Source organism: Camellia sinensis, chromosome 8 (assembly GCF_055761805.1).
Source record: "Camellia sinensis isolate YWXY chromosome 8, ASM5576180v1, whole genome shotgun sequence".
NCBI classification, from domain to species: Eukaryota; Viridiplantae; Streptophyta; class Magnoliopsida; order Ericales; family Theaceae; genus Camellia; species Camellia sinensis.
Window position 1 is genome coordinate 188,317,534 of NC_138968.1, and position 12,329 is coordinate 188,329,862.

Consider the following 12,329-nt stretch of genomic DNA (forward strand, 5'->3'; position numbering starts at 1 on the left):
TCAACCTTGTCCAAGCGATGGCAATTTCTCTAGCACGAGACCAAGAAAATAGAACTCGACGAAACCCTCTTTGTAAAACCACAAAATCATCAATCCAACGAAGAAATTATAGGGAATCAGAGAAGGGTTTTCATCGATTTCTCAATGCAGTTCATTCAAGGTTTTCGCCCAGTGAGTGTGGATAAGTTTTGCCCCTCATTTTCACATCCTGAGAACTATGTTGAGGCCATGCAAAATTTTGTTCAATTCGCCATTGGTCATAATGCAAAAGTTCTTGAACATGACTTCTCAAAACCAACGTGGGATCAACAAGATTTTGATCTTGATCTTGATAATAACCATGCTGATTTGTTTGAATTGCCTCCGTGTGTTTATGAACACAAAGAGCCATTCAAATCTTTGAAGTTGTTTGCATGCAAATTTAGGGTTTTCCAGTTCATCAACTTCAGTGCTCTGACGAGTCTTTCTCTAGTGTGGATTCAACTGCCAACGACTTCTTTTAACGCATTGTTATCGAACTGTTGATTACAAGAGAGTTTGAGTTTGAAGAAGTGTTGGAATCTGGAAAACCTTAATATTTCTGCGGCAAGGCTGAGGACTTTGGTGATTGACAAGTGCTGGAGTCTTGAAAATGGGATCAGCATTGAGACTCCAAGCTTGTTGTTCTTCAAGTATTTTGGGCCAATGAATGGTTTTATGATAGATTACTTGAATGCCTTGGTGGAGGCAGATCTAGACTTTGGATTCGAGGCTGAGTTCGGTGAATATGGTGATATTCTTTATGACCTACTCAGAGATACTAGTTGCATTAGGGTTTTGTTGCTTCATGCCTTTACTTTGGTTGTTGTCTGTCAATTTCAAGATTTATGGTGGCCATGATATCAAACTTGGCATTTGTATTTCGCAACATATTTTCAAAGAAGGGTATGAAGGGGAAGTCAGTTGGTGGAATGAATTTGTTGTCTCTGTTGATTCTCACGCCATTTGCAATTGCTGTCGAGGGACCATAGATGTGGGCAGTTGGATGGCAAAATGCTCTTGCACAAATTGGACCCCAGTTCATATGGTAACCATATGACAACTACCAACTATGATTGCTTTGTACCCATTGTTTGTATGCTACTTTGTATTTTTTGTAATTCCATGGTGGTGCTTACTTATTCATACACAAAGTAAAAAATTATTGTCGGTGGTATTTTTGCAGGATGTAGCTATCTTACATGACCTATTTTGTCCAACCTTTTGAAGATAATTACAAAAATAGCTATAAAATATTAATCCTATCTTGTATTTCCAATTGTTATCAGGCCATTTGAAGATAATTACAAAAATAGCTATAAAATATTAATCCTATCTTGTATTTCCAATTGTTATCAGGCCATTTGTGACAGTAACTTGCACTCAGTTTATTTGATTGAAGAGACCATCTGATTTCTAATGTACTGAATCATTTTTTTGTTCCATTTAAAATCCTATAGAAGAAATTTCATAATTAAAATTATTATTGCTTGCTTTCAACTAAAAAACAGGGGGCAGATGCAAATGAAATAATTTTTCTTAAACATATTTTCGTAAGCACTTTATGTTTTAATTTTCTATAATATGCTTGATTGTTGAATAATTGGAGCAACATCCACACCGTTATTAGCAAATCTGGTAAAAAGGAAATATTGATCATGTGGGGACCTTGAAATATGTAGGGGCTAAAAAGTGTAATGATTGATACTATCTTTCTCATATTAAAAATAAATAAAAATAAATAAAAATAAATTTACTTCCACGTTATTCATGCATTAATATTCTGGTTACATATATATATATATATATATATATATATCTTTGATTAGCTAGCATGCTAGTGGTTCATATCATTGTAGGATGAAATCTGTGTTCTACAATGACATGAGTTATGTTCCTGTGGTTATGTTTTGGATAATGGTAACTCTTTTGCTGCTAGCAGCAATTTGGTATGGTTGGTTTGCTGTTTTTGGGCATTTTGTAGTCGGCAACACTACTATTTCACTGTTTAATCTTCAGGACTAGTCAGAACTAGTACTACAAATTTGTAATGGTATTATTACAGTTTCAATGGCAATAGTGCCAATAAACAAATTTTAGAAGCTTGGGTCTTGGCATGTGGTAGTATGCCTGAAAGATCACAAGGACAAAGAGAATTTTTGTAACAATAGTATACCTGATGGTATAATTTTTCTTAAGTTGAAAGTTGATAATCACATTGAAGTGATAAGCAATCACTCAGTTTTTAGATTATCAGTTTTTTTCCAACTTGCTCAAGTTGTTTTTCTTTACGCTGTGTTTGATTGGGGGATTTGGGAAGAAAAATGGAAAGAGAAATGGAAATGAAAGGAAAATGAGAGAGAATTAATAGAATTCCAAATCCCAACTATGTTTGGTTGTGTTGGAATCCAAGGAGGAAAAGAAATCATTTCTCATGAACTCTCTCATTGTCCTTCATCACACACAGAATTGTAGTCATGAATTGCAATAACAAAAAATAAGGTTGCACATGATCAAAGTGCTATTTGTTTTTTAGAAAAAAAAAAACAAAAAATTAATTAAATTTTTTTTAAAAAATAAAAAATCAATCAAAATAAAAAATTAATTTATTATATTTTGATAAAAATAAAAAATAAAAATATATATATATATATATATATTAATTTGATAAAAAATTAATCAATCAAAATAAAAAATAAAAAAATAAAAAATTAATTTGACAAAAATAAAAAATCATAACTAAACAAAACTTTATTATATTTTCTCGACAAATATATATATATATATATATATATATATTATTTTCTTCTAATTTTTCTAATCCAACCAAAAATGTACGATAACATAACAACAACATCAATCACTAGAGCACAGAACAAGGGAAAACATATAGTCAAACACTAAAATTACATAGCTCATCTTTTTTTTCTTTTTCTTTTTTTGAGAACACTGAAGATGCATATATTGTTGAATTTTCCAGCAAACAAAAGCATATGCGATAGAGAGAAAAATTATGCTCATGCAAAGAATAATTCCACAGAGAGGGGATTTACATATATTTATATATGATATTATTATATTGTTGGTTGCAACCATGAAGAAATGCTATGCTACTTTCAGACAAACACAAACCAGCATCATTGGTGTGTAAATAAAACAGCATTGATGTGGAATTCTGAACCAACAAACACCAACTTTTGACATATTTCACAAAGGTTACTACATTCTCGAATCCACTTCGAAGTAATTGTTGTAAGTAGCAAACCAGCCCAAACACAAGTAAAACTACAATAGTATACTGATATATAGATGAACACTATACTCCTTCAAATGGTAACGAGTACTTCTATATGGAGCAAGGAACCCAGTTTTTAGTTGAAATCCTGCATCTACTAAGTAATATTTCCCTAGGACCAACAAGTAACTAAATGATGTTAGTTTGAAAGATAACAAAAATAGATTTATATTCATCAGCATATATACACATTCAGTGATCACCTTGAGGAACGATCAATTTATCCATTTCTCTTGTTAATGCATTATCTAATATTCTCGAGTCTGAAGCAGATCCTTCCCATCCCGGAAGGATATATGTAAACTTTAAATCAAAAGAACATGCAGCCAAAGCATTTTGAGTGGGATAGCATTTTCATCCTCGGTATCTTTGTGCATCCTTGTTTGGCACTCTTACACGAAAATGTGTACCATCAATCGCACCAACACAATCCTGTAAAAATTCATTATTTGTATCCAAACATATAATATTATATACCCTAATTGCATTCATGTAACTACCTTAAAATAAGGCCAATACTTGGGATTGTTTCTAATCTCTGGAGGGCAGTTGAATCCATCGGGTTGCTTTAAAAAGATATCTTCCAATGATATAATGGCTTGAAAATGTCGACTAACAGTCTCACCTGATCGTCTGTAAAAGAACTTGATCGTACAGTTCCTCAAATTATGGCCAATTATATGAAGGAATTTTGCAACTTGTTCTTCTACTTTACTTTGAGGATTGTCTCTAAGAAACTGAGTTCTTTTAAGCATGCTAATTAGTGTGGCAAACACATCTTTGCTCATGCGTAACTGGCTACGACAATCTGCATCTTCCAAAGTCGTTAGCCATTTAATTAGGGCATATCTTTCATAATCTCCTTGTTCTGAAATTGACTTCCTTATATGATCACGACAATGAAGAATTGAGACAAGGCTGACAGCATATGAAGCATACATAGCTACACAAGTGGCTGCCCACTTTCTATACTTTTCCCACTCCTCTTGATCATGTATCTACAATTTTTTAATATAAAAAATCACATCCACTTGTTAATAATGTTCCAGAATTGAAATGATACTTCAAAAAGTTCATAGACTAGGCAACACTCAAAATGACAACCCATTTGATTGGTTAACTTGAAGCATGTAAAAGTGAATAGGAGACAACAAGTTGATGCAGAAATATGAATTAATAGGCCTACTTTTCATTAGTAATTTTCATTAGTTGTCATCTATCTATTGCTTAAGCTATGATTAGACTTATAATGAATTAAACAAGATGTGTGTATCCCTCCTCCCAACAGAAAAGGAGAAACAACAAACATATGGATCCAAACAGAAAATGGCATTGGCAGTGAAATACATGAGCTAAACATTGAAATTTCCATCTTATAAAGAAGAGTAAAATAAAGGATACAAATGTCATACAAAGGCAGCACAATAATGAACCCCACTTATTGTCGTAGTATCACTGCCATCTCTATCTTGGCAGTCTTCTCAAGCATTCTAAGCAGAAAAGGAAGCTAATGGATTTAATCCTAATAAAGGCTTCATAAATGCCTAATTCAGGATCACTTGTGAAGATGAAAATTGCAAAGAGTGCTATAACCAGTGGTGGACCCAGAAATCATGAGTAGAGGTGCCATGTTAACTCAAAATAAAAACAGTGAATTTGTTACGAAATGAAAGCAGAACCATCTAATAGTAATGACGTTAGCAAATTCTCCAATATGACAATAGTCATTTATCAAAAATGAGGCATTCAAATGCTTGCAATCAACGAAAAAGGTCCAGTTAGACTGTTAAAGGAACATGTGTGGGGAGAACACAAAATAACCTCAAACTCATCAAGGAAAAAAAAAAACTAAATAGAATACAACTACTAAGGCTCGAGGAACCCTAAGCATGTTTGGTTGGAAAAGCCAAAAAAACTTGTATGGTAGGCTGCTTGAATTGATTATCATGAAAACAGAAATAGGTCACAAAATATTCTATTTTGCAATTTTTTGCATAATGAAGCATTAAAGAAGGAAAAAAACAATAACCATACAAACCGCAGACACAACATAACGAAACCAACCACAATGGCAATGACAACAATGGAGACAATGATATTAACCTGTTTTGAGGCATATGCTAACCTATTGAATACACTATTGGTTCACAGATTCAAATTTGAGCCAGAAATAGTTAACTATACAACACAGCTTGTCATTGTTTCAACTCTGCTGTCAAGGCCCAGTTGCATGTTGCTCAAATCTGAGAATCTTGAGCAGTGAGGGTCCATAGTAGCTCTCTTGTGGAATAAACTATACAACACAAAGCTCTCACACAAAAGTTGAAAACCCAAACAAAATCTCCCTCCCATCATCACCGCTTTGTGGGCTCCATATGATCTAATAACGGCTAATTCAAGTTCATTGCTAGTCCACACATTTCGTATGGAGTGTGGGATTGAAAACAACCATTTATGAAATGTCTCTTCCTGTTTGATACACTATATGGCTCTGGATAATCATGTGGCTTGAAACTGTAGGCTGTTTTTGAGAGCCACTCAAAATTTCAAGGTCTTCTTTGAAACATCTACAAGTCCTTGTCTTGTTTGTACTTACAAACGAAACAGGGTACAGAAATATTGGTCTGATAATATTATGGTGGACGAATTTATTATTATATAAATTTGTTACTAGAACTGGATATACTTGAGTTGATTTCTGTGTCAGTCAACTAAACCACCACTCTCAAAAACATAAAAATAAAATGAGAGAGGGGCAAATTCCATTTTATTACTAAACTGTGCATATGATCTATGGGTAATTCTATTTCTATGCATTAATTCCTCATCGAAAACGAAACTGTGTATGTATATTACTAAACTGTGCATATAATCTATGGGTTATTCTATTACTCTCAACAAATCCATGTATCTATAATCTCTAATTCGTAATAAAATATATATATATATATATATATAGGTGTGTGTGTATGGAATTTTCAATACAGATCGGAGTTTGATGAGAGGAGAAGAGAAAACGAAAGAGGGGCACCAATACCTGATCGAAACTTTCGGGCAATGAATTATCAATCGAGTTCAGTGATTGAAGATCACCAATTGAAGCAGATGATGATCCCCGATTGGAGCTATTTTCTGAATGATGCTGCGAATCAGAAATTCCTACCAGAGTTAGATCTGCAATTTCACTTCGAAGCAAAATTGTAAAGCAGCTTGAACATAAATAAACAAATCGGTGGAAATCAATAGAGATCTGAGTTTGATGAGAAGGTAAGAGAAAATGAAAGAGGAGCACAAATACCTGATCGAAAAATCCAGGCAATGAATCTTCAATCGAGTTCATTGATTGAAGATTACCAATTGAAGCAAATGATGATCCCTGATTGGAAGGGTTTGCTGAATGATTCTGCGAATCAGAGTTTGCTATCGGAGTTAGATCTTCAAAACTCGTCGATGGTGGTTTTTTGAAGCTACTCATGAATGGTCTCCTGCGAGAAGCCATGAACAATGAAACTCTCTCTCCCCGATAAATTTTTCCCCTTAGTTTTCCTGGTCTTTTCTCACAGATATAAAATAGAATTGATGTCCTAAAAGGTCTCCTATTTCTTTATTTATTTCTCACTCCCTTTCTTTTCCCATATATTTTTTATTATAACCAAACATAAATAGGATTACATTTCTCATTCCTTTTCCAAATCCCACTCCAAATCCCCCAACCAAACCCAGCATTAAGCTATAAGTAGAAAACTAAACCAAACATAGACTCCCAGAATGGAAAAAGCTATAAGAAGCTCCAAACAGTTTTGTAATTGTATACTTTATGTAGAGTATTATTAGACCAAACTTTACCAGATTTTTATAGGCTTAAATCTTGGGCATGTGGTTGTAACCACTCATTGAAGTTGTCTTCGTCGGCTAATGGAATTTGGACCCTTCCACATCCATATGGGTCAGATCTTACTATTGTCTGATAATTTTTTTTTTCTTTTTGGATTGACACTAGGGTACCCAGATCAAAACCCGACTAATCCCTAGCTGTGTACACACTATTTTGTCTAATAATTGATCTCAAGTGTTATATGATTCTGTTATTGTGACATTCATGGACTACATAGCTCGTTACTTTTGTAATTTTCTGAATTGGATTCAATTTTTTGTTGCCACCCAAAATATTACGTACCATGTTATTTTTTTTTTTTTACAGGCAACGCAGTAAGAGAGCTGGGACGAGAACTTTACTACAAATGTCTTGTAATTTATATAAATGATTAGAGAAATAGTTTGTTGTGCGTTTTTTTGTGATCCATTACTACTGTGGATCAGGAGCTTTTCTGTTTGTAGATACAATAATCATGAGCTGGAGAGAACTTTATACAGGTGATTAGGGTTTTGTTTTTATTTTTTTTGTTTTATTTTCCTACTGCCAGTCTTTCTCCTTGAAAAGTGGAGACGAGAGTTATTGAAATAATCAAGAACAATTTGTCTGTGTTTTAGGCAAAGCAACATGACATTCACTTGTCTTGTAAGTGATGAATGCATGGAGGGCGTTGTTTGGCACGCTGGGCCACCAATGTTAACAAATCTGTCTGTATGATATGCAAATCTTGAATGTTTTAATTTTAAAACAAGGAACTTAAAAAAAGAATATTATCAAGACTTTTATTGCAATACATGCATCATAAGAATATTATCAACACTTAAAAAACAGATCCTTTGGAAAATACAGAAGACAACTCATTTCCCGAGGAGGATTAAACTATGACATATATCTTACAAATTATTATTAAGTAGTGTTTTGAGAAGTTAGTAAAAAGTTAATTTTTTTGATTTTTTTAATCTATTTTGTCTTTTAGTGAATAAAAAATATGAGAAGTGATGTGACGTAAAATGAGTAAAAAGTCAAAAGCTGGCTTTTTACCTCATTGCCAAAGCACCCCTAAATCTGCAAATATTTAATGACAGTCTGAACATCCTTATCTCCTCTGCCACTGCAGTTAAGTACAACCTTAGTTCCATTTGGGAGGGTGGGACACAGCTTCTCCAGATACGCAATTGCATGAGATGTCTCCAGAGCTGGAATTATGCCCTCTAGTCTAGATAATCTCTTAAACCCTACATGCAAAAAAACGCACCCAAAAAAAAAATAAAGAACACTTAGTGCTCGTTTGGTTATCATTCTAGACTAAAAAATTACAAAATAACAAAAAAAAGTTAAAAAATCACAAAAGGACAAACAAGAAAACCAAATAACCAAAAAAGTCTCAGACTAAAATAGTCAAAAAAAACCAAAAAACAAACTAAAAAAGTTACTGTCCAACGACCCCTTATGGAAACAAGAGTTGAACAGAAGAAACACAAATAACTGAAAATCATGATCCAGAAAAAAAAAATATTGCCATATTATCTTAACAAAGTAGTTGTGGAATCAGTTGAAAACGGGTAGAAAAGTCACATTTCTTTTATCACGTAGCAGATTCTGTAAATTCTAATGGCAGAAGAATAACAGAAATACCAGCAGGTGGCAGGTGGCTTAGCATATCTCCAAGTTCTTCCAATTTTAGCTAGGAATTACTGCACCTTCCCACAAGGTTCAAGTAAGTCAAAATGAGGTAGACACGAGTTCATGGAATGGTATAGTGGGCAAACATTCTGGGCATTTTGGAAAGTAAATAAATGGGGAACAGGCAACAAGATTGAGCTGGAATTTGCATATGTCCAGTTTAAATACCTACTGATCAATTCACAAGAAGTTACAAGGTCTGGGAGACATCAAATTGTCGAGCTATTTCTTCAGATTCCCATAAAATTATGAATCAAAAACGAAAAATCACCATAGAAGATGACCCTAAGAGATGTTATAGCCACACAAAATTCGGAGGATATTTATACATCTCATTACTACATAGAATCTATCAAAGTTGGCATTTCATAAAATTAAACATGACAAGCAATAGAGACTCGTCATTTCAACATCAGCATGAAACTGAGATCATATTTTTCTGAAAGTAACAAGCTACGGAACCAAGGGGTTGTAGAAAAGTGGCTAACATTTTGACCACCAAGTCTCTCCTAAGGAGAGATGGAGAGATATTGGGTTCTATTCTTGGAAATGGAATGGGGGCAAGACTTGAGTGCTTGCAAGGAGAGGGGTGGGAGTTCAACTCCCCCCAAGTGCTAAACATCTAACCTCTCTCTCTCTCTCTCTCTCTCACACACACACACACACACACACACTTAAAAGGGAAAGGAAAAAAAACCAGAATGGCTACTTAGATAGAGATAGTAAACAAGGATGTAAGGCTTCGCTGTGAGAATAAAATCAACAACATAACTACGCATACACACATGAACACTAATCACAGTCAAACGGAGGTGAAAGTAATTATATAGAACTGGAAAAAGATAATGTAAATGTAAATGCAATTTCGATACCTTCCAATGCCTCTTCATCCGTGATGCTATAGTATTCAGCACGTCCAACATCAGGGTAATCCAGTCTATTTAACATAAAATGATGGAAACTAATTTCGTTAGCAAAATACAGCAAAAACACCATCGCTAGTCAAAATGATAGAAGATCAATAAGATATCTTTACCCTGCACTAATGGAATGGGGCTCAACATCTTCATCCTGCAATAAACAGGTCATAGCTCCATGCAGCACGCCAACCTCTCCTTTAGTCAAGGTAGCGGCATGCTTACCACTATCCAATCCAAAACCTGCAGCTTCCACACCAATCAGCCTAACTTCTTCATCATTAACAAATTCATGGAAGAGTCCCATGGCATTTGAACCTCCACCAACACATGCAACAAGAACGTCTGGTTTCCCACCCCATTTTTCCAATGCCTGTTTCCTTGTCTCTTTACCAATCACTGCATGAAACGCTTGAACCATCATGGGGTATGGATGTGGCCCAGCAATAGATCCCAATATGTAATGGGTTGATTCCAAATTAGTCACCCAATCCCATATAGCTTCTGATGTAGCATCCTTCAGCGTGGCTGTCCCGGAATGAACTGGTCTAACCTATAATAATAAAATGGAATCTATTCGAAAGATGTAATAGGCATAAAAGCAACTGTAATATGGATCACACAAGGAAGCTGATTCAAACAAATAATTGACCTGATAGAGTGTGTACTTGACAATGGGTGAACTAAAAAACTAGTTTGGCAGAATTGACAACGACATTTAAATCAAACAAAGGTAATTTAGCAAATGAAAACAAGAAATCTCACACAACAGTAAATAAGGGAAGGAAAGTTCAACAAAATTCAGGTCATACTTAATGCTATAGTTAACAATAACATGACTATCACAATGATAAAAGCAAAATGTTTAAACCAAAAAAAAAAAAAAAAAAAAAGCAAATTAAAAATGTGAAATAAAATATCATAGGGACAGAAATGCTGCATGGCCTTCAGCATTGTAATTAAAGATGGAGACAATTTTGCAATGAAGACCACCATTACACAATAGCAATAGAATAAAAAATCCAAGGAAAGCGATTTCTGTCTTCATCTTTGTTACTCTTAACTTTATTTATGGACACAAAATGCCTGTTGAATGTATGTTGAGTAGACAATTATGCATCAATCTAATGAAAATAAACAATGGTTAAATAACTTAAAATCATTCAAAGCAACTAAAAGATATAAGTATGACAAACATACCTCAGCTCCAAGAAGCCGCATTCTAAACACATTTAATGCTTGCCTTTCCATATCTTGAGCACCCATATAAATAATACACTCTAAGCCAAACCGAGCACATACAGTAGCAGTGGCAACTCCATGCTGACCAGCCCCAGTTTCAGCAATAATGCGTTTCTTACCCAGGCGCTTGGCTAGCAAAGCTTGAGCCACAACATTGTTGATTTGGTGGGCACCAGTATGATTAAGATCTTCCCTCTTGAGGTAAATGTGTGGCCCTTCGCCACTGGGACGTTTATAGTGCTCAGTAAGCCGTTCTGCAAAATACAGAGGGCTCTCTCTACCAACATAATCTTTCAGTATCACATCCAGCTCTTTCTGAAATGAAAATTTGTTAAAGAATAAATTAATAACATCACAAAAGTGACCTCAATTGAGAAGAACCAAAATGCTAGTACCATATAAATCTCAAATAGAACAATTCTTTATCATCCCATTTAAAAATATTCATGAAATTCTTGTAGAAAACTCAAAATCCATTGTGTTTCCACTGCACTACACAACAATTTATCAATTGCCAGTGGTTCTGAGAGGAGAGCTTATTGAGTGTTCAAGTAATGCCCCCTACACAATCACATGAAATACCCCGATAGTAAAATCCATTCCAATCAATCAATATTTCATACCCTCCTTTTCTACAACTATCTTTTGAATTAGTCTACCACAACTATTTGAACAAAACAATTGGACAGTTTTGGTCTATTAACCCTAAATTTTATCAACAACCAAAACAAAAACGCTAAAATTTAACAAATGCTAAACAACTGCAATGAAATAGTGAATCAGTCCTTTAAATTACCCCCAAAAAAAAAATTAAAAAATGTTAAACAAATCGATGACACAAATTTCAATTCATTGAAAGAGTTCAATCAAAAGAAACCTGGAAGTGTTGGTCTCCGGCGAGAGCATTGAACGCAGATTCGAGCTCGGTGAGAGCGTACATGAGGTTTTCTGGTACATACTTCCCACCAAACTTGCCGAATCGCCCGAACGAGTCAGGTCTCTGGAGAACCCCCGGTCCCAGTGGGGGGCGAACCAAACTGTGGCCTTGGAGCTCCATTGGGCGAGTCGGAAAGAAGATGTAAGAAAACTTAGGGAGAGAGGGAATTGGAGGTGGTTGAAGAGATTGAAGTAGAAAGGGTAGGGTAGGGTAGGGTAGGGTAGGGCGGTTATGAGAGAGAGAGAGAGAGAGAGAGAGAGGTGGGTATGGCGGCGGATGATGGGGTTTGGGTTCGTGGAGGAGATATACGGCAGATTCTCTGCTGTCTTACGTGGCTTACCTGGCTCTGAATCAGTGGTGTTG

At 34.9% G+C, this 12,329-nt stretch overlaps 2 protein-coding genes across 4 annotated transcripts; both read right to left on the bottom strand.

Moving 5' to 3' along the window:
* Window positions 1-1,484: 1,484 nt before the first annotated feature.
* Window positions 1,485-12,329, bottom strand: LOC114321727 (tryptophan synthase beta chain 2, chloroplastic). Of its 3 annotated transcripts, none has more exons than XM_082884375.1 (6): window positions 11,907-12,329; window positions 10,988-11,344; window positions 9,907-10,340; window positions 9,743-9,807; window positions 8,229-8,422; window positions 1,485-1,653 (listed from the first exon to the last, which is right to left on the bottom strand). In XM_082884375.1, exons 1-5 carry the CDS (start codon window positions 12,084-12,086, stop codon window positions 8,247-8,249), a joined length of 1,212 nt encoding a protein of 403 aa, XP_082740501.1. In that variant the 5' UTR covers window positions 12,087-12,329; the 3' UTR covers window positions 1,485-1,653; window positions 8,229-8,246. The 3 variants fall into 3 exon arrangements, with proteins under 3 accessions (XP_082740501.1, XP_082740502.1, XP_028124728.2); XM_082884376.1 differs by lacking the exon at window positions 1,485-1,653 and adding an exon at window positions 8,823-8,881 and having other exon boundaries at window positions 7,944-8,422; XM_028268927.2 differs by lacking the exon at window positions 1,485-1,653 and having other exon boundaries at window positions 7,944-8,422.
* Window positions 3,159-6,812, bottom strand: LOC114294681 (uncharacterized). Its single transcript, XM_082884600.1, has 4 exons — window positions 6,612-6,812; window positions 6,351-6,455; window positions 3,814-4,311; window positions 3,159-3,745 (listed from the first exon to the last, which is right to left on the bottom strand). Exons 1-4 carry the CDS (start codon window positions 6,810-6,812, stop codon window positions 3,668-3,670), a joined length of 882 nt encoding a protein of 293 aa, XP_082740726.1. The 3' UTR covers window positions 3,159-3,667.

Excerpts from the sequence above, each read along its gene's own strand:
- LOC114294681 (XM_082884600.1), bottom strand. The coding sequence starts at position 6,812 with ATGGCTTCTCGCAGGAGACCATTCATGAGTAGCTTCAAAAAACCACCA. Across the intron at positions 6,456-6,611 it reads TGCCTGGATTTTTCGATCAG|CATCATTCAGAAAATAGCTC; the intron begins GTATTTGTGCTC and ends TCTGATTCGCAG. Across the intron at positions 3,746-3,813 it reads AGTATTGGCCTTATTTTAAG|GATTGTGTTGGTGCGATTGA; the intron begins GTAGTTACATGA and ends GAATTTTTACAG.
- LOC114321727 (XM_082884375.1), bottom strand. The coding sequence starts at position 12,086 with ATGGAGCTCCAAGGCCACAGTTTGGTTCGCCCCCCACTGGGACCGGGG. Across the intron at positions 11,345-11,906 it reads CCGGAGACCAACACTTCCAG|AAAGAGCTGGATGTGATACT; the intron begins GTTTCTTTTGAT and ends TTTTCATTTCAG. Across the intron at positions 10,341-10,987 it reads TGCGGCTTCTTGGAGCTGAG|GTTAGACCAGTTCATTCCGG; the intron begins GTATGTTTGTCA and ends TTATTATTATAG.